Consider the following 19,110-nt stretch of genomic DNA (forward strand, 5'->3'; position numbering starts at 1 on the left):
ATAAAATGCAGATAATACTCTGACCCCAAACTTGAGAACCGGGGTCCCTTAAGTGAGAGAGCACACGTATTGTGCCCTCCCACAGCCCCCCTCCTCCTGTCCCCCACCTCTGGAGTCTCCTTAGGGAAGACAATACAAAACCAGACGCGGTGAGACAAAGTTGCACGTGCACACACACAAGAAATAAACACAGAGGGCCTGAAAAGAGACAGAGCTGAATCAGTCTGTCTTTGACTCAACACTTCATGCCAATCCTACCCTCATTTCCTTATCGTGCACATCCTGCAACATGATTTGGAGGAGGGGCAGGGCTTGTTGGAACCGGCAGTTGAGCAAGTTAAAACACACACACACACACACACACGCACAAAACCTCCGCGTTCAGATCCGAAAGGCCCAGCCAATCATAGGAAATCCATCGGTTCCCTCCAGGGAGTGTACAAGGAACAAGTGTTGGCTGCTAAGCACGGAAAATCGACCAGTAAGCGAATGACATCACCTCAGAGCCCCGAGCTGAGGGCTGTGTGAGATGGGCGGGGCTTTGTACACTCATGGGTCTTAAAAACAGTCTTCCTGCCCTTCCAAGGTCTGAAACTAGCTTCCCTTCAACAGAACGGGGAACGGGGACTTTGTTTTTTGAACGCTAACGGCAAGGAAGGGGAAGAGGCGGAAGAAGGAGATTTCGCCTTTCATTCAGAAGGTCAAACAGAAACCTTTTTGCCACCACGCCTCCTGACCCCGGTCTCTTTCTCAAGCAGTGTATTTGCAAGCGCGGCCCACGGACTACCTGCCTGATTACGTGGGGTGCGGGAAGCAGCGCAGCGGGCTTGCTACAAACGCAGAGAAGGGCCCCAGTCCAGACCTGCTGGAGCTGAAGCTCTGGGAGAGGGCTGTGGAATGCGGATTCGAAACAAGCCTCCTGGGTAATTCTGACCCTAACCTTTGAGAGGCCTGATCTCAAAGCGGCATCAAAAGCCGAGGTCTCTGGGCGTCCCCCCACCCCCCCGCCTTCCCCGCGTAGCGCTGGGCGTGCAAGCCTGCCATCCGTAACTGTTGCCTTTCTACGCGGCCACCCAGGCCACCTACACCCGCTCAGCCCCAGGGCCCCGGAACGTGGGGATGCGGCAGAAAGGTCGGTAAGCTTGGAAGCGCGGCGGGGTCCGGCGTTTCGCCGCTCCCGGTGCCACTGCGGCCCGCCGGAGACGCGACTGGGGGCTCCCTCCCCGCGCAGCGCAGGCCCGCCGCCCTCCTCGGTCCCCTCCCCACTCACACGGCGCCGGGCCCGCGCCCGCTCTCCGCGGCTCCATGTTCCTCCTCTTTCCAGGTTTGAATCTCCCGCCGCCCGGCCACCGCCCTCACAGACGCCGCGGCCGGAGCGCACTTCCGGCCAGGCCGCGGGGGGCGCTGGGATTTGTAGTTCCAGGCCGCGCGCGCGCAGGCGCAGGAGCGCCGCCAGGTGCGGAGGCGGAGGCCGCCGCGGGTGGGGGAAGGGCGGGGGGAGCCGCCCTCCCTTCTCCGCCCCGCCGTGGGCTCCTTGTTCCTCTAGGGCTCCTCCGCTGCTAAGGTAGCCTCTGCCCTTGCCGCCGTCATTTCTCCCAGGTGTCCCCACGGACCCCGCTCCGCTTCCTGTAGCATTCTTGGTTCCCGCTAACTTGAGGGCCAGCTTGCACTGCACTAGATGGTGCGGATGCAGAGGTGAATCAACATGATTAATGCCTTAAAAGCCGCTGTCCTGGAATCGGTGACAGATCTAAAGTCAAATAAATTAGAGGTCAGTGATACTCAGAGGGACGAGGTCACTGCTGCCGCGAAGCTAAGGGCAGGGAAGGTCAGGAAGACTTCCTAGTGGAGGCGGCAGCTGATCTGGGTTGGAAAGGGAACAAGAATTCATCAGACTGAAAGAGGAATTTCAGTCCGTGGAAACAGCATGTGCAAGAGCCCGGAGGTGAGTTCAGGAAATAAGAAGCGGTTCGGTTTTATCGGAGAACGACGCTCGGTCGGGGAGACGCGGGAAGAGAGCCTGGAGGGGCACGGCGGGCGCTGCGGTACCTCGCGGGGCGCTGACGTGCCTGGAGGTGCTCTGGGGGGCTGTCACGAGCCGAGGAACACTTCGGACCCAGGGCAGCGCCAGATTCCGAGTTTATAAAGACTCCTTCTGCAGCCGGGCGTGGAGCGGGGGGAGGCTGGGGGCAGAGGCCAGTGGAGACGGCAAGGCAGTAGCACAGGTGGAGATAGTAAAGTCTGAACTCGTAAAAATAATTCTGACACCTGTCCTGAATTTTATTTTATTTTTTTACTATATTAACTAGCAGGCTTCCCCATCTGGTGTTTCTCCTTTTGCCCTCCCCTCCACCCCCTCCCATGCCTCATTCAAGCAAGGAGGCAGCCTAGGTTCATAGCCTCAGGGGAGGGATGTGAAGGGGTACGAAACAGAAAACATCCAAACCTTCAGAGGGACAGAAGAGACTCAGGGCGGAGACAAAACTGGGAGATGTGGGGTTTGAAGACAGGGGGTGCTCCCTGAGATCAGAAGGGATCCCCTTTGCTCTCCACCAGCAGGAAAGCACAGAGAATCTAGGCTCCTGGTGATAGAGGTCTCACTCCCTGCTTTCCGGGCAGCACAGGACCCTGACAAGGAGCAGTTGCATAATGAGGTTGTGCAGAAACTCCCCAGCTGAGCCAGAAAGGAAGTACCCGGATGGGTTAACCTCACTTCTGCTTTGGGATGAGGGCCCCTGGTCCTGTCAGGGCCAGGTCCATGAGATGAAAGGAGGTGTCAGTGGAAAGTAAGTAAATGGCTGAGGACCCAACGGGCCTTCCCTCTCAAGTCTTAGCGTCCCATACTCCCTGCATCCTGGGAGAAAGGAGGGGACAGAGATCCCGACTCATATTGTCTCCACCATCCCAGTGCAACAGGGGCTTGAAACAGGGGCTGAGCAGAGAGGTATTTCTCGCATACCAGGGTTAGGGACCAACACACAAGAATGACACGCATCCAGTGTTGTTGCCTCCTGGTACTATATTTAGCATTATCTTGTTTAATCTTCACAAGAGGGATGAGGGAACCGAGGCTTAGAAATGTCATACAGCTAAAAACTGGTGGCATCAAGACACAAGTGCAGCCCCAAGCTTGAATTCTCCACCGCTGTGCGCTAAGCCCCCTCCATGGCCGTGGCTATGAAACAGGGGAGGAGGGCGCGCTGGGGAGAGGTTTCAGAGGTAGAACCGTATGACCCAGAGCGGAGGAGAGGGGTCACGGATGCCCCCCGCGTTCCCAGCTCACGGACTGGGTTGGTGGTGGGGCAGCTAACACTGGGAACATGGGGTCAGTAGATGGGAGGAAACAGGAATTTTGCTTGGACGAAGTAAGTCTAGAGATAGGCATGTAGAAATTATTGGCGGGAGGCGGGGGGCACGCCTGGGTGGCTCAGTCCGTTAAGCTTAAGCGTCTGAGTCTTGATTTCCCCTCAGGTCATGATCTCATAGTGATGAGATCAAGCCCTGCATGGGGCTTTGCGCTGACATCGCAAAGTCTGCCTGGGATTCTCTCTCTCCTCTCTCTCTGCCCCTCCCCAGCTGGTGCTCACTCACCCTCTCTCTCTCAAAATAAATAAATAAACAATAAAAGAAATTATTGGCTTATCAGTGGTGTGAAAATCAGAGGCGTGGATGCAGTGTTCGTGGAAGTGTGCGTAAGGTAAGAAAAGGGCAGAGGGCAGAGCACTGGGGACCGTTAGCATTTAAGGGGTGGACAGAGGGCCCAGCAAAGGAGACAGAGAAGGAACTGTCCGGAGAAAAGAAAGAGCCAGGACACGGGTCCTGGAAGCCCTAGTGAGGACGGAGTTGCAAGGAGATGTCGGATAAAGTGGGGGGTCAAACAAGAAAATGATTCGGAAATGGTCACTGGGTCATTGAGAGGTCGTTGGAACCTCGGTGACAGTAGTTTGAGTCCCTGTACCTCCCTAAAACCTCTCCTCTTAAGGAAAGGCTGCTGACTGGGCACAGAGGAGCTGCCTGGCAGGCCCTGGCCGGGCTGTGGGAGCGTCCTGGAGGCCAGCCCACGGGTGGGAGCTGCAGGCAGCTGGGAAAGCCTGCGGGCACGGGCCCTGTCTGTGGCACAAGGCACTGTGTCTGCAAACCGCAGACGTTCAGCAAACACTGTCCAGCCATTTCAGGGGAGCCCGACTACTTCCTGGTAACTTGGTTTCTGGCGAAGGCCTCTCTACTTTAAAAGAGGCTTCTGGGGGCGCCTGGGTGGCTCGGTTCGTTAAGCGTCTGACTTCAGCTCAGGTCATGATCTCGCAGTTTGGGAGTTCGAGCCCCGCGTCGGGCTCTGTGCTGACAGCCCGGAGCCTGCTTCGGATTCTGTGTCTCCCTCTCTCTGCCTCTTCCCTGCTCATGCTCTTTCTCTCTCAAAAATAAATAAACATTAAAAATTTTAAAAAAATAAAAAGGCTTCTGCCCCAGGTAAATGAGGACACTTGCTTTCTAATGCCAGCCACCCTCAGCGAGTTAGCACAGTAGGGGCCGCTGTCACGGGCCTGCTGTCCTCTCATTAAGCAGAACATGGATGTTGCAGATCAGAGCGGGGGCAGAGAGACTCTTCTGATCTCCAGGCCTTTCCTGACCATCACCTTTCCCCGCGTTCCCAAATGTGTAATGTACCCACACAGGAGCACAGTGTGTGTGTGTGTGTGAAAGGGCTCACTTCTAGGACAGCCCAGGCCTCATTAAAGCTTGCAATCCCAGTGCAGTGGAAGGGACCCTGGGCTAATCAGCCCAGAATCAGAAAACCTGGGCACTAACCCCAGCTGCATGGTTCTGTGACCTCAGGCAAGTCCTACCTGCTTTCTGAGCCTGGTCCCCTCCTCTGCGGAATGAGAGTTTGGCACAGATGATCTCTGAGGTTGTAACCAGGCACAAGCCCGTCACGCTTTGGCTCCTTGCTTAAAGTGAGGGACTTGAGGGGTGTGTGCAGAGGTGGGCAGTGGTGGGGCAGGAAGGGCGATGGAATCCAGGTAACTGCCCAAGTGCCATCAGTGATTCAGCACTGGGATAGGTCATCTGAACTGTCCATCAAAAAATTCCCTAGGAGTGGAGGGCGGTGCCTGGTTGTCTGGTAACCCCGGGGCTTTGAGCTAAGGGCTTGGGGAGGTAACCCAAGCCAGAGGGACCATTCCAGAAAGCCGGCCGCAGAGAGGATCGAGGGAGGTAAGGTATCCTGTGTGGCTGGGGCCCCGAGACCTGGTGGGGTTAGCGCGGAATGTCCCAGGGATGAGGGCCTTGAAGGCAGGATTCCTAGGTGTTCTTAGTTGCAGGGGGAATTTCTTTGAAAAGAGAGACATCTCTGCCTGCCTCTTCCAAGAAAGAGGGGAAAGAAGGAAAGAAATGGGGGGAGAGGGTGCTGAGCGTGCAGGCCCCAGTCTTTACCACCCTCCCCCCGGTCTCCCGGGAAGAGAGTTCAGGAAAAGGCTTTGCCTTTCTAGGAGAGAGATCCTAACAGGGAAGCACATGTGATGACTGGAGCAGGGGGCCCAGAACCAGCCAGTTGTGGAACAAGAGGCCCCGAAGTGGGGCGTGGGCATGAATGGCTGGACGGCATCCTCCGTCCTGAAAGCTGACTCCTTGCCGATTCAATAGCCCTCTCAGCTTCGCGTCCCCGGCGCCCTGTATGGCTCCCGGGGTGCAGCAGGTGCTCACCGAGCATCTGTTGAGCTGACCTGACCCACACCCAGGAGCGCCTAGATTGTGAGTGCGAGGGTGTCCGTGGGGAACAGTGATGGTGGAGGAGAACAGATGATGGAGGGGAGGCCCTGCGCGTGCTCCGTTCAGCTGCCCTTTCGTTTGCTCGTTCAGTGAATGTTTTTTGTGTTGTGGTAAGGTACACATACCTTTTTATCCCATCAAGCCGTTTCTAAGCGCACAGCCCAGTGGCAGCGGGTACACATGCATTAACGCATTAGCCATCGCCTCCAGCCACCTCCATCTCATTCGATGGACGTTTATTGAGGACCTACTATGTGCCAGACCCTAACATCGTTCCAAATCTGGCAGGAGAGGTAGACAAGAAAGTCAGCAACTTTCACCCGGTGTGATAAACGCTGGAAAAGACACGGGCACAGGGTGCCGTGGGGTCCGGAAGGACCCAGATGGCTGAGGGAGGCTTTCTGTTACTTGAACTGGGTCCTGAAGGAGGACAGAGAACGCAGTTGGGACGTTGGAGTAAGGGCTGATGTGGCGCCCAGTAGGGGTGCGGAAGTGGAGTGCGGTGGCGGCAGCGAGGAGTCCTTACGGCCCTGGGGGCGGGGTTAGAGCTGAATCACCCGAGAGGGAGCCTGCTTTGGAGGAAGCCCAGGGTGACATATTGACCCCCCTGCTCCCCAGTGTCAGCACGATGTCTTCCTCCAACCCTGAGGATACCCCCCGAGAGCCTGAGTCTGAGCCTGAACCCTCAACCTCCAAGCAGAAACAGAGGGGAAAGCGGCCACAGCAGGCGGCCAGCGTCCACGCCCTCACCAGGGCTGGCCACGGGGCGCTCCTGGCTGGCCGGAACCACGAAGCCCTGACCAGCTTCCAGAGGGCCTTCGTCCTGGCCTCGGAGGCCCCGCAAACTCGCGACACCCCTGTTCTCCGGGCCTGTGCCTTCAACCTGGGGGCTGCCTACGTGGAGACCGGGGACCCAGCCCGGGGCCTCGAGCTGCTCCTGAGAGCCCTACCTGAGGAGAAGGCACAGGGCAGGCGTCATGGCGACCAGTGTTTCAACGTGGCTTTGGCCTACCACGCCCTGGGCGACCTGCCTCAAGCTTTGGCCTGGTACCACAGGGCCCTGGGTCACTACCAGCCACTAGGCGACCATGGGCAAGTCCAGGCAAAAATGGGAGCCTGCTACCAGGCTCTGGGACAGCCTGAGCTGGCAGCCCACTGTCTGCAGGAGGCAAGCCGGGCCTACGCCCAAGCAGGGCAGCCCCAGGCTGCGGCCTTGGCCTTGGGGGCTGCGGCGGGGTGTATGCTGAAGAGCGGGCGGCATGGGGTGGGCGCGGTGACGCGGGTGCTGGAGGAGAGCCGGAGGCTCGCTGAGAGGAGCCCTGAGCACAGACTGCTGGGTGAGGCCTGCGGGCAGAGGAGAAGCGGGGTCTGGGGGGATCAGACCAGGCGATGCTCTGAGACGTGGGGTGCAAGCGGAGGCTTTTCCGAGGGCTGGGGAAAGGGCCGGAGGACCCCAGGAGAGGGGGACGGGGGCCGCACCGGGACAGCTGCAGCTGACCTGGCTGCCCGTGACCCTGGCCACGCCCTCCAGGGCATCTCTATAACGACCTAGGCCTGAGCTACTGCCAGCTCCAGCTGTTCCCGCTTGCAGCGGAGTCCTTCCTGCGGGCCCTGCCCCTGTGTCGCGGGCCGGGAGAGGAGGCCACGGTGCTGAGAAACCTCGGGACGGCCCACAGTGCCCTCGGCAACTACCGGCAAGCCCGGGAGTGTCACCAGAAGGCTGCTGACCTGCATGGTGGGCACCAGGGGCTGGGGGCTGCATTGGGACTGAGGGACTAAGGGGGGGCTCCAGCCGGGGCCCGAGGCTGGAGCGTGGACGGACCTTTGGGACTGGTTATGGGGCCAGGAAGTCCAGAGCCAGGAGGTGAGGGCTGGGGGAGCAGGAGATGGGGTGGCCAGACAGGACGGTGGGTTGAGGGCCCGGAGACGAGGCCTGGGGCTGGGGGGACACGTGGGGGGGGGGGCAGAGGGCAGAGCCCCGGGCGGGAGAGGAGCCTGATGTGGAAGCCAGTGCCTCTCTGATTAAGTGGTTGTGTGCAAGTGAGTCCCTGTCGCTCTCCGAGCTTCGGTTGCTGCACGTGCAGGAAGGGAACTTTGCCGCTTTTCAGGGTCAGGTCGCAGGGTCGTTGCCCAGCTCAAGGTGGCCAGCGGGGGTGGGGGGTGGGGTGCATTCAGGCCGAAAAGCAGGCCTGAGGAGAGGCCTCCGCGGTGCAGCTGGAGGCGCGCGGGGGCTGAGCTCCGGGACTCCCGGGGGCCCGGCCTTGGCCGCCAGGGGATACGCCTCAGAGGCCAAGGCCCCCGCTTACAATGGGGTGGCTCTGTCGTCAGGCTCTGGGGGGCAGCGGCGGGAGCAGGGCCGGAGCTTTGGCAGCCTGGCATTTGTACTGAGCCAGCTGGGGGACCACAGGGCAGCCAGAGACAACTACCTACACGCCCTGCAGGCGGCCCAGGACACTGGTGAGTGGCAGGGGGACGGGCGGAGGGTCCCCGGGGCTGGTGGGGAGGGTCAGTCGCGTGGGGAGCCGCCAGAGGACCCCCGGGCTCTCTCCCCAGGGGACACGAAGGGCCAGTGGCAGGCCTGCGAGGGGCTGGGGGCTGCCGCAGCCAGACTGGGGCAGCACGACCAGGCCTTGACGTACTATAAGGAGGCGCTGGCTCGGAGTCAGGTGAGACCCCGCGCCCCAGAATCTAACTCTCCCTGCTCCCCTCCTCTGCTGACACTCCTGCCTTCGCCTTGTCTCCCCCACCGCTCGTCACCCACCAGACACACTGGGCACAGTGTGCTGGGCCCCGGGACACTGCTGGCAGGAGGGGTTCGTCTGTCCACAACTGTGCACAGGCGGTGACAGGATCCCGGCAAAGGCCCCGGGCTGCGGTAGAAGAGAAGGAAGACCAGCCCCTTCCCTCCTCCGCCTCCTGTCTCTTTCCTCCCCAATCCCCAGAGGACCCCCACCACCCCCCCGTTATCCACCCTCCCTCCAGAAGGAGCCAGACTCTGTGCGGGACCGGCTGGTGGCCAAGCTGGAGGACGCCATGAGGACCCACCTGGCCCGGGCCGGGCTCGTCCCCATGCACGCCCTGGTGAGGTGACACCGGAGACAAGGAGTGGGGGCGGGGACAGGTGGCCCAGAGAAGGGGGTGGTGGCAAAGCAGAGCTGATGCCCTCAGGGCTGCTGCCCCGGGCTGCTCGCGTGTGTGTGTGTGTGTGTGTGTGTGTGTGTGTGTGTGTGTGTGTTCACCTGCCCCAGAGCCCGCAGAGTGGACACGTGTCACTTTTCCGAGGACACCTGCGGGTAGGGAGGTGGGCGAGGGGGGGTGGCCCGTCTCCCAGCGCTAGGCAGTGCCAGGCCTTTGCCTGGGTGGTCACTAGCCGGGAGGCTGAGCCCTACCCAGAGGAGCTGGAAACCAAGTCCCGGGCTGCAGTTCTCCAAAAGGCCACACGGTGGGGGCGGTGCTGCGGTTCCCGGTCGGGTGGGCTCTCCCTGCGTCTGCACCACCCCCTGGCTCTCTGACTCCCCCCACCCTCTCTCGGCCTCCCTGCCTCTCACCCCTCCAGATAACCTAGGGGAACCTCCCACCCAGGAATTAAAATTATACTTGACTATTTATTATATTTATTTAATGGGATTCATGTCTTCTCTTAAAGACTAGGACACTGTATTTATAATTTGCAAGTGAAACTAAATTAGCCTGGTCCGGGCAGAGGACTGGACTGGGGAAGAGCTGGGGTCCGTCTAAAGGCAGCCACCGACTTCCTGTGACTTTGCCCCTGGAGGCCCCAGGCAGGATGAGGTGGAGGCCAGGCTCTGGCCATGTCTGATCGTCTGTGAGCCCGAGTTCTAACTTGAACGTTACTAGCACGGACCTCGTCACGGATTTCCACTCTCAGACGCGTGGCCCATCCCAGTTAGCGTCTAGCACCGCTCTGTGTGGGGCCGCTGCGTTGTGGAGGGAACATACGCTCGCGGATATGTCACAGCGGGTTCCCTTTACTCCCCGCCATCCCCAGACTTCGGCTCCAGGGAGGCCCCAGGCTCCAGGAGGGCCGGGAAGGGGAAGGGGCAGAGTGGAAGTGAGGCACAGGTGAGTGGGGTGGGGCCGGGGCTCCACAGGGGTGCAGACGCTGGTGGGGTTGGGGCTACGGCCACGCAGGCACCCCGGGGAGGGGGGGGGGGACGTGTCCCTGGTGCTGCTCTGCCTCCTGCTCCCCACCCCTCCAGGTCTTCGGGTGGGTGGGAGGAAGAGGAATTGGAGGAGGGCCAGGAGGAGAGAGAGGACGAGGCCCCACCGGATGTCCCCCCCACGTCTTGGGCGCAGAGGCTGGAGTGTGAGTGGCAGCAGGCTGTCCCTAGCTGTGCATCTCCTACCTGGACACGGGAGCTCTCTCTCCCCCACGTTGGTTTCCTGGATGCCCCCACCTGCCCCTGGGTCTGCCGCTGAGGCCTGACCAGCCCCCGCCCCTTCCTGCTCACCTCTCAAGGCCCTGGCCCAGTCTCCCTGACCCCTTTCTCAGTCACCTCTTCCTGGCTGCTTCCGTGGCTTTCCTAACTTCTAGAACTTTGCATCTTAGAACACCAAGTTTTATTGAAAGCCTACCACGTGCCAGGTACGGAGACCGAGTGATTTTCTTGCCCTAGCTCACCGTATACCGGCCTCGTCCCCCAAAGACTTCGACCTCTGGGGCCAGAGCTGTTTGCTACTTGCTATTCACACTTGAACCCCCTGTCTTCCATTCAGTGTGTCCTCCTCCGGGCAGCGGTGGGAGGTGGGCGGCCCAGCTTTGTCGAGCGCCTGCCCCGTACGGAGGGTAGTCTTTCGTGCGCCCCGTGCCAGCGCCCGGTGAACGCACCCCGACACGCGCCCTCCTTGTTCTTCTCCCAAAGTTTTCTCTTTGCACCATGTGGTTCTTGGCGCAGAGAGGCCTGTGATGAGTGTGCCCGTCCCTCTCCATCCAGGTCCAGGATCCGGGGCCCATCTCCCGCTTGGAGGCCAAGGCCCCCTCCGAATGGAGCATCCTGGCATTCTGGTCCCCAGTGGCCCCCAAGTCAGTAGGTGGGTCCCCGGGGGAGGGGAAGAGGCCTGGGGAATGGATGAAAGGAGGATGGTTTTAAGGGGGGTGGGGGAGATACGCCCCCAGTACTTGGGGGCATAGAGCTTGGACCCTCTCTGTCTGCCCTTGAGCAATCTTTTTTTTGTTTTTTTAAATATAATTTATTGTCGAATTGGCTAACATACAGTCTTGGTTTTGGGGGTAGATTCCCATGGTTCATCACCTACATACGACACCCAGTGCTCATCCCAACAGGTGCCCTCCTCCATGCCCATCACCCGCTTTCCCCTCTCCCCCACCCCACCCCGTCCACCCTCAGTTTGTTCTCTGTAAGCCCTCGAACACTCTTAACAACACTCACGCAACTCTGGAGCCCTGGGCGTCCCCTGTCTCCTGCACAGCCTGACCGTAGGCCTCCCGGAGAGGGAGAGTCCCACTGAATGGGGGGGGCGTGCAGCTCAAGCTTGCCCCCTCCTGCCCTGGGGCCCAGTGGCCAAGGTGAAGGCTGCCCTCTGCTCTGTCCCTGGCCGCTGCCCCTGGCAAGCCCTCCCCGACTCCCGCAGGTCGCCCGGATGGCCCAGGGAAACCCCAAGCAGGAACCCTCAGAGGAGACTCACCAAGTCTGGCTTCTGTACGATCATGTGACTCCACTCTGCTGGCCCGGAACGCGGCCTCTGTGCTTCCTCCGCAACACTCAAACGTTCCGGGTTTCTGGGACGAAGCCTCTTCCCGGGGATTCAGTGCTGCATGGACACGTGATGTGCCACCATCGACAGATGGGCTGCTGTGCACACTGAACAAGGGCTTGGCGGTCTCGGCACTGAGATGTTCAATTTGCTCCTCGCTGGAAGTTTGGGGCTCAGGGGGCTAAAGGGAAGAGGAACATGGACAGTGAATTTCCTTCTGGATCCAAACCTCATGATTGCTAAGGCCCTTGCCGGTTCCAAAAGCTGTGACACGTTGGCCAAGAGGCTTTGCAGTCACTGACGTCTCCAGACGTCTATTTTCTCGAATGGGAAACGGGGATATAGCCCGAGAGAGGACACCTCTGAACGCACTGCTGTACCGTCGCGGGTTTGGGAGGCAGCCCCGCAGGCCTGTGGGACAGCCGCGATGAGCGGTCACACGGCGGTCACACAGGGCACAAACCACACGGTGCTTCCTCCTGCAGTCCTCACAGTGGATGACCCCCTTTCCCAGATGCGGAAAAGACAGCACCAGGGTTAATGAGTTTGTCCTCTCAGGCTACAGTGGGGAAGCTGGGACTCAAACCCAGGCCGTCAACACCTTCTAGAACGTGGTGCAGTTCCGCGCCTCCACCCCCGCCCCAGTCATGCTGGTGCTTACCAAGAGCTGACCGTGTTGGTACCAAATGTGCTTACGCTGGCGTATGTGTTATTGCAATTTGTCATTTAATTAAATATCATGCAAACTGGTGAACCAAGTGTGAAAACAAGCACCGTTTCTATGAAAACTAAGTCGAATCCTTAGAAGTCTTGATTAAGGTGACTCAATTCAAAAACTACTATCGAATTAGATGGGACCAAGACAATTATCACATTTGGCTGCAAAATAATAAAAGTCTAGATGAGTTTTGCACTTAGATTGCTTCAACCACGCCACTCGCTGTTCCGCCCCCCCCCCCCCCCCCCCCCCCCCCCCCGTGAGCAAACTGGAAATCGCAGGTGGTCCATTTATGCGTGAAGGATGAAGAAGTCAGTCGCGGCCTGTTCTCCAAGAAGAGACCCTGGCCACACGTTGACAGACGGCAGATGAATGTATTTTTTTAAGTTGAAATAAAAGAACCCATTCCAGGTCGTGTCAGAGAAGAGGGTTTCCACTACACCGTGAACTCCTCACCGTGAGATTTTGAGGATTCATTAAAGTATCTGCCGAGGGCCTACCATATGCCCAGCATGCCACGAGCTGCTGAGGACACTGGGGACACGGCCGCTCACCTTTCTTATTGTCTCGTCAGGTGTTGGGGGTGTCTTGATTTGGATGCAGGCTCACCAGCTGTAACAGAGTCCAATGTAATCTACCATTTATTTATTTTCTTTAAAGTTTATTTATTTGGAGAGACAGGGAGGGGCAGAGAGAGATGGGGGGAGAGAGAGAGAGAGACAGAGAGAGAGAGAATCCCAAGCAGGCTCTGCAAGGCCAGCCACGGGGCTCGACCCACGAACTGTGAGATCATGACCTGCGCTGAAATCGAGAGCAGGACGCTTAACCGACCGAGCCACCCAGGAGCCCCGTAACTGTGCCTTTAAACAGAGAGAACTTTACTCCTGTCTCACGTAAGCAGTCCCCATGGAGGCGGTGGCTTCCTGGAGCTCAGGGAGTCAGGCAGGACGCTCTGCCCTCTGCCGTCCCCAACACAGCATTCCCATGCCATGTCCTAAACTGGGGGCCCCACCCGCGGCATAGCACCTTCATTCCTGCCGGTAAGAAGGAAAAAGGAAGTGGAGGAAAACCTGCGTTTTTTCGAAGGTGCCATCTGGCAGTTTCAAGTCATTTCTGCTCGGACCTCATTGGTCAGAGTTTAGTCACATGTACATGCCCGGCTGCTGCAAGGGAGACTGGAAAATGTAGTGTGTAGCCGGGCAGCCGTGTGGCCACATAAAACTCCGGGGTTCTGTTGCCGAAGGAAGAAAGGAGAGTGGATTTTGAGGGACAAGCAGCAGCAGCTGCGACACGGGAGTATCACCACGGGGTCAGGCCAACCCCATGTCAACCGTCACTGACTCTACTACTGAATAGCTGTATTATCTTAGGAAAATGACTTCTCTCTGTGCTAGTCAATGTCCTCATCTAAAACACGAGGATAAAAATGCATCGTAGGATCGACAGGGTGAAATGTGTAAGCATCCGGAACTCAGGAGTGCTCGATCCATGAGCCTTTAATAAATTGGTTTTGAAGGCATTTCTCAAAGAAAACTCTAGAAGCCTGGAAGCAGAAATAGGATGGAGTAGGTCTTCGGCTCCACTTCCTGGGGACATGGGGTGAGATATGCTTGTGTCACTGTCCTATACTTAACAAATCATCAGAATGAAGATAGCAATGACAACCCTTTAATTACATATTTCCACACCACAGAGGGCAGTTCAGTACAGAATAATGCCTTAGAGTGCAGACTCTAGGTCAGGCTGTTTGGACCCTAGCTCCCCCTCCACCAACAGCTACCGCTGTGTCATCGGGCATGTGGTTCAACACCCTGAAGCCTCAGTTTGCTCTTCTGTAAAATGGGAACGATAACAGGGTTGCTGCAAGGGTAAAATGAGCTGATTCATATTAGCATGTGGCACATGTAAGTATTCAAATGTTATCTGTCAAAAAAGCATGCTTCATATTGTGTTTTAGAAATAAATCTTCAGGGGGCACCTGGCTGGCTCAGTTGGTGGAGCATGTGACTCTTGATCTCGGGGTCATGAGCTCGAGCTCCATGTTGGGTGTAGAGATTACTTAAAAACAAAAAAAGAGGGGCGCCTGGGTGGCGCAGTCGGTTAAGCGTCCGACTTCAGCCAGGTCACGATCTCGCGGTCCGTGAGTTCGAGCCCCGCGTCGGGCTCTGGGCTGATGGCTCAGAGCCTGGAGCCTGTTTCTGATTCTGTGTCTCCCTCTCTCTCTGCCCCTCCCCCGTTCATGCTCTGTCTCTCTCTGTCCCAAAAATAAATAAACGTTGAAAAAAAAATTAAAAAAAAAAACAAAAAAAAAACAAAAAAAGAGATCCTAACAAAAAGGGGAAGGACTTCTACATACTGGTGATGGTATAAAATGAATGAGGTCTTGGATAAGATTATCCAATTGTAAGGTACATTACAATTTAGATGCAAAAACCCAATTTCCAGCCACACACACAGTCTAACAAAAACAATTTTCCACCACAAATGCAGTCTGATAAATTCTATTTCATACAACAAACGTGTAAAACAAACATAGCTGGGGGACAAGGGTACATCTTACAGGAGATGATAAATCTTTTATAATTCAAAAGGAGAATAGCAGAAGAGTAATTAAAAGCAGGGGGAGTTCTTGCCTTTCTCAGTGAACTAGCCAGGATACAATTCATGGCACAGAAAAATAACATGAAAACAGGACCTTCACCTGGTTAATTACTTTATCTTAATGTCTTAGTGGTAACTGGTGTGTTATTCCCAAGACTTCCCCCCCCACACTCCGCCACTTAAGTATGTGAGAGTGTGTGTTTGCATTCTATTTATTTAGTTATTTTATTTATTATTTTTGAGGGGGGGGTGCAGAGAGAGGGGAACAGAGGATCTGAAGAGGACAGTGGCAAACTCACCAAATTTGAGATCACAATCTGAGCCGAAGGCATATGCTTAACTGACTCAGCCACCCTGGCACCCCTCTTTTTAGTTTTTATTTTTTTATTTTTGTATTTGCGTTCTTAAAACCTCTTGGGTACAAATTGCAGTCTTCCCCTCCAGGTGTTTCTTGATATGTTATTGGAATCTGGAGTCTATGGTTTCAACTACATTTTTAACCATGACACTCTCAACCTATTTAAGGTTTATAACTTTTATTTCCATAGCTATTATGTTGATGACAGGGGACAAGTATTATGTATGATTAGAGAAATGAAGCATGCTATCCTGGTAAGCAGAGGTAGGGGCAGCTAATGTATTTGGGAGAGGGGTCTTAAATTATACTGTAAACAGCACTGCAACCACTCTTAAGGGTTAACTTACTTCAAGCTTAGGGGCTCCTTGCTTGCTGACCTAAGTCCCTTGGTCTGTAGCAGAACACCTACTTTCCTAGGGATTAGACCACTGGCCTTGAGGAATGAGGGATCAGGCTCTCCGGGAGGTAAGGCCTGCCCAAGATCATGACCACAAACGACTAAAGGCCCAGGCACCACCTTCCCTTGCACCAGCCCCCACGTTTCTGGCACGGCGCTCCCATTTAAAACCCTCTGGCTTGGGGGCACCTGGGTGGCTCAGTCGGTTAAGCCTCCGACTTCGGCTCAGGTCATGATCTCACGGTTTGTGGGTTCGAGCCCCACGTTGGGCTCTGTGCTCACAGCTTGAAGCCTGGAGTCTGCTTTGGATTCTGCGTCTCCCTCTCTCTCTGTTCCTCCCTGCTCTCACTCTGTCTCTCTCTCAAAAATAAAGATTTTTAAAAAACGTGTTTTGTTTTTTTTTTTTAAAAATTTTTTTTTCAACATTTATTTATTTTTGGGACAGAGAGAGACAGAGCATGAACGGGGGAGGGGCAGAGAGAGAGGGAGACACAGAATCAGAAACAGGCTCCAGGCTCTGAGCCATCAGCCCAGAGCCTGACGCGGGGCTCGAACTCACGGACCGCGAGATCGTGACGTGGCTGAAGTCGGACGCTCAACCGACTGCGCCACCCAGGCGCCCCAAAAACGTGTTTTTTTTAAACCCTCAGCTGTGCGGATGGGGAAGATGGCCTTTGGGGTGTTAGTGCACTCTCTTCCTGAATAAAGCAAACCTTCGTTTCCCACCATCACTTGTCTCTCGAATACTGCTCTTCCAGCCGGAGCAGTCCATCCCGCGTTGGGAACCGCTTGCCGTGTGACAACATCAGCTCAATTTACCGAGCGCCGCGTCGCGGGCGCGGTGGCCGGCTCTGCAAGCGCTGGCGCCCGTGGAGCGCGTACTCGCAGGGCACTGACACCAGGGGTGCCACATGCACTCGCAGCTGGTACGTGCCCGGGCCGCCCTCTGGGCAGGACCCGCAAGGCGACCAGCCACCGCCCACGCCGCGGCGAGCGAAGCGCTCCGCCCCCAGGGAACGCGAGGCCAGGCGTCCGCGCGCTCGCGAGGGGGCGGGACGAGTCTAGGCCCCGCCTCCAGGGGGCGGGGCGAGCGCCGCGCCTGCGCCGGACGAGGCGGGAGGGGCGCGCGCCGCGAGCTCCATGAGGGCCCTGCGGGCGCTGCTGGGGTTCGGTCTGCTGGCCGCCGGTTCGCACCTGCAGCGCGTCCGGGGCCCGGCCGGGGTCTGCCGCGCGAGGCCAGCCTGGTGGGGGACGCGGCGGCCGCAGTCGGGCGGCCGCGGGGACCCGGCGCTCATGGCGAGCCCGGCGGTGAAGTACTTGAGGTAGGCGAGGCTCGGGCGGGCTCGCTCCGGGGCGGGGGCGGGGGCCGGGACTGGGGCGGCCGCGCGCCCGCGCTCCGAGCGCCCTGGGGCGGGACTCAGGCTGTGGGTGTCCGCAGCCAGGAGGAGGCCCAAGCCGTGGACGAGGAGCTGTTCAACGAGTACCAGTTCAGCGTGGACCAGCTGATGGAGCTGGCGGGGCTGAGCTGCGCGACAGCCATAGCCAAGGTCGGTGGCGCCGGTCAAGCCCGGGGCGGGGGGGGGGGGGGGGGGGGGGGGCGGGGCGGCCTGGGCCGCCCAGGGCCCCTGTGACGCCCCCTGACTCCGCCTCCAGGCCTATCCCCCCAAGTCTATGTCCCGGAGCCCCCCCACGGTCCTGGTCATCTGCGGGCCCGGGAATAACGGAGGAGACGGCCTGGTCTGTGCCCGGCACCTCAAGCTGTTTGTGAGTATCGGGGAAGGGCTGGGGGGGGGGGGGGGGGGCTCCGAAGTCTGACTTTGAATGACCCCTCTCCTTCCCCCTAGGGCTACCAGCCAACCATCTATTACCCCAAAAGGCCTAACAAGCCACTCTTCGGTGCACTGGTGACCCAGTGCCAGAAAATGGACATCCCCTTCCTTGGTGAAATGCCCCCGGAGGTAGGTGGCTGTGCTCTCCCCTCGTGTTTCCAGGCTGAGCTCCCCCGCCCATGTCTCTGGAGGACAGACTCCGGGCAGGTGGGGAAGTGCCCCGCACAGGTGCCTAAGTGTACCGTTTGACCAGGAACAGTGTGAAGAGCCTGCCCCCGTTCCAGCAGTGCCTGAGGCCGCCTCTCACATCCATGGCCACACCTTTCCCTCTGACTTCTGAGGTCAGGGCCTGCTGGGCAGGCAGTAACCCCCTGAGAAGGGGCTGATGTGACTGCCTCATCCTAAGCCCTTTCTGCAGGGACATGGACCTAAGACATAAGAACTTTGGTTTTGAAGTTTCTTAACGCATTTCACAGGTGAAGAGACTGAGGTGTTGCAGAGAAAGCAAGGGGTCTGTCCTGCCTCCAGCTGCAGGCGGCCCCACCCTGTACCTGCCCCAATGGCAGGCAGGCGGACAGGCACTCGGAACAGAAACCACGTGTGGACTCCGCTTGGTCTAAATCACTGACCAGTTTGCACCGAAGTCTCTGAGGGAGATAAAATGACCCGTGTGCCCCTGAGTGGTGTGTGCAGGGGACAGCCCTGTCTGGTCAGGGGCTCCCACACCCTCTCCTCTCCCTGCTCCACCACAGCCCATGCTGATCGACGAACTGTACGAGCTGGTAGTGGATGCCATCTTCGGCTTCAGCTTCAAAGGGGACGTCCGGGAGCCATTCCGGAGCATCCTGAGCGTCCTGAGCGGGCTCACCGTGCCCATTGCGAGTATCGACATTCCCTCAGGTGCCGGGTCCGAGGAGCTTGGGCGGGATGGGGCCTGGGTCCTGCCCTTTCTTGAGATAGGTACCCAGGAGTCCTCATTCTTCCAAGTCTCAGACCAAGCTCTAAACAAGCTGAGCGTAAAGGGGCAGAACACAGCTTTTGGGATTCCACAAAAGGGCCAGGGGGCAGGCTGGGAGCACCTTTTGTGTGCTGGACCCAAGAGACCAAAGCCTAGGAGGCCATGGCCATGGAGCTCCAAGGATGCGGGTTCCCCAGGCAGAGACATGGGGCCCCCGCTCGTTCAGGACAGGGGCAGAACAAAGTAGGGAAGAATGGACACCTGTCCTCTTCTCTCTCCCTGAATACACCCTCTTTTCAGGATGGGATGTGGAGAAGGGAAATTCTGGAGGGATCCAGCCAGACTTGCTCATCTCCCTGACTGCACCCAAAAAGTCTGCGAGCCACTTCACCGGTCGCTATCACTACCTGGGAGGTCGTTTTGTGCCTCCTGCTCTGGAAAAGAAGTACCAGCTGAACTTGCCGCCCTACCCTGACACGGAGTGTGTCTACCGTCTGCAGTGAGGGAAGACGGGCGGGCGTCCTTCCCAATAAAGACTTAGCGCCCCCCTCCCAGCGCCGTGGGGTCCTGGGAGCTGTTCTGGCAATAAAAGTTACTGGGTGGCAGGAGCTGGACAGCAAACTGAATGAGACATGGTGCCACCTTTCTGGGAGAACGGAGCAGGCAAGGGAGGTGGCTGTGGCATTTGAGGGCAATGAAAATGGACTTTCAGATGCTGAAAAAAAACCCAAGTGAGGTTCTCTGAGC

The 19,110-nt window shown here is 57.8% G+C and overlaps 3 protein-coding genes and 1 long non-coding RNA gene across 5 annotated transcripts in view; 2 read left to right on the plus strand and 2 right to left on the minus strand.

The window, feature by feature from the left end:
• IQGAP3 (IQ motif containing GTPase activating protein 3) overlaps window positions 1-1,411 on the minus strand; it is a 35,964-nt gene extending 34,553 nt beyond the window's left edge. The window contains exon 1 of the mRNA XM_086694075.1: window positions 1,271-1,411. Coding sequence (XP_086550201.1) covers window positions 1,271-1,307 — 37 coding nt within the window. The 5' untranslated portion in view covers window positions 1,308-1,411. The remainder of the gene's footprint in view (window positions 1-1,270) is intronic.
• TTC24 (tetratricopeptide repeat domain 24) lies at window positions 1,360-12,419 on the plus strand. 2 transcript variants are annotated; one of them, XM_086694074.1, is made up of 11 exons: window positions 1,360-2,786; window positions 3,629-3,697; window positions 6,385-7,103; window positions 7,298-7,501; window positions 8,095-8,223; window positions 8,320-8,432; window positions 8,749-8,847; window positions 9,776-9,849; window positions 9,987-10,093; window positions 10,722-10,818; window positions 11,380-12,419. In XM_086694074.1, exons 1-11 carry the CDS (start codon window positions 2,650-2,652, stop codon window positions 11,459-11,461), a joined length of 1,830 nt encoding a protein of 609 aa, XP_086550200.1. In that variant the 5' UTR covers window positions 1,360-2,649; the 3' UTR covers window positions 11,462-12,419. The 2 variants fall into 2 exon arrangements, 1 of the variants encoding a protein (XP_086550200.1); XR_015246148.1 differs by lacking the exons at window positions 3,629-3,697; window positions 6,385-7,103; window positions 7,298-7,501; ... (5 more) ...; window positions 10,722-10,818; window positions 11,380-12,419 and adding an exon at window positions 3,472-3,622.
• LOC147572208 (uncharacterized) lies at window positions 9,364-12,866 on the minus strand. The gene is made up of 3 exons (XR_015246149.1): window positions 12,775-12,866; window positions 11,434-11,683; window positions 9,364-10,845 (listed from the first exon to the last, which is right to left on the minus strand). It is a non-coding gene; the product is annotated as an uncharacterized LOC147572208 (long non-coding RNA).
• Window positions 12,867-16,674: 3,808 nt separating this feature from the next.
• On the plus strand, window positions 16,675-18,971 carry NAXE (NAD(P)HX epimerase). Its single transcript, XM_086694114.1, has 6 exons — window positions 16,675-16,898; window positions 17,015-17,123; window positions 17,230-17,340; window positions 17,421-17,534; window positions 18,158-18,305; window positions 18,664-18,971. The coding sequence occupies exons 1-6, from the start codon at window positions 16,717-16,719 to the stop codon at window positions 18,864-18,866; spliced, it is 867 nt and encodes a 288-aa protein (XP_086550240.1). The 5' UTR covers window positions 16,675-16,716; the 3' UTR covers window positions 18,867-18,971.
• The last annotated feature ends 139 nt before the right edge of the window (window positions 18,972-19,110 follow it).

Source organism: Puma concolor, chromosome E4 (assembly GCF_028749965.1).
Source record: "Puma concolor isolate L17-30 chromosome E4, mPumCon1.1.hap2, whole genome shotgun sequence".
Classification (NCBI taxonomy): Eukaryota; Metazoa; Chordata; class Mammalia; order Carnivora; family Felidae; genus Puma; species Puma concolor.

Excerpts from the sequence above, each read along its gene's own strand:
- NAXE (XM_086694114.1), top strand. The coding sequence starts at position 16,717 with ATGAGGGCCCTGCGGGCGCTGCTGGGGTTCGGTCTGCTGGCCGCCGGT. Across the intron at positions 17,124-17,229 it reads GCGCGACAGCCATAGCCAAG|GCCTATCCCCCCAAGTCTAT; the intron begins GTCGGTGGCGCC and ends CTCCGCCTCCAG. Across the intron at positions 17,535-18,157 it reads TTGGTGAAATGCCCCCGGAG|CCCATGCTGATCGACGAACT; the intron begins GTAGGTGGCTGT and ends GCTCCACCACAG.
- TTC24 (XM_086694074.1), top strand. The coding sequence starts at position 2,650 with ATGAGGTTGTGCAGAAACTCCCCAGCTGAGCCAGAAAGGAAGTACCCG. Across the intron at positions 8,848-9,775 it reads TCGTCCCCATGCACGCCCTG|ACTTCGGCTCCAGGGAGGCC; the intron begins GTGAGGTGACAC and ends CGCCATCCCCAG. Across the intron at positions 10,819-11,379 it reads AGTGGCCCCCAAGTCAGTAG|GTCGCCCGGATGGCCCAGGG; the intron begins GTGGGTCCCCGG and ends CGACTCCCGCAG.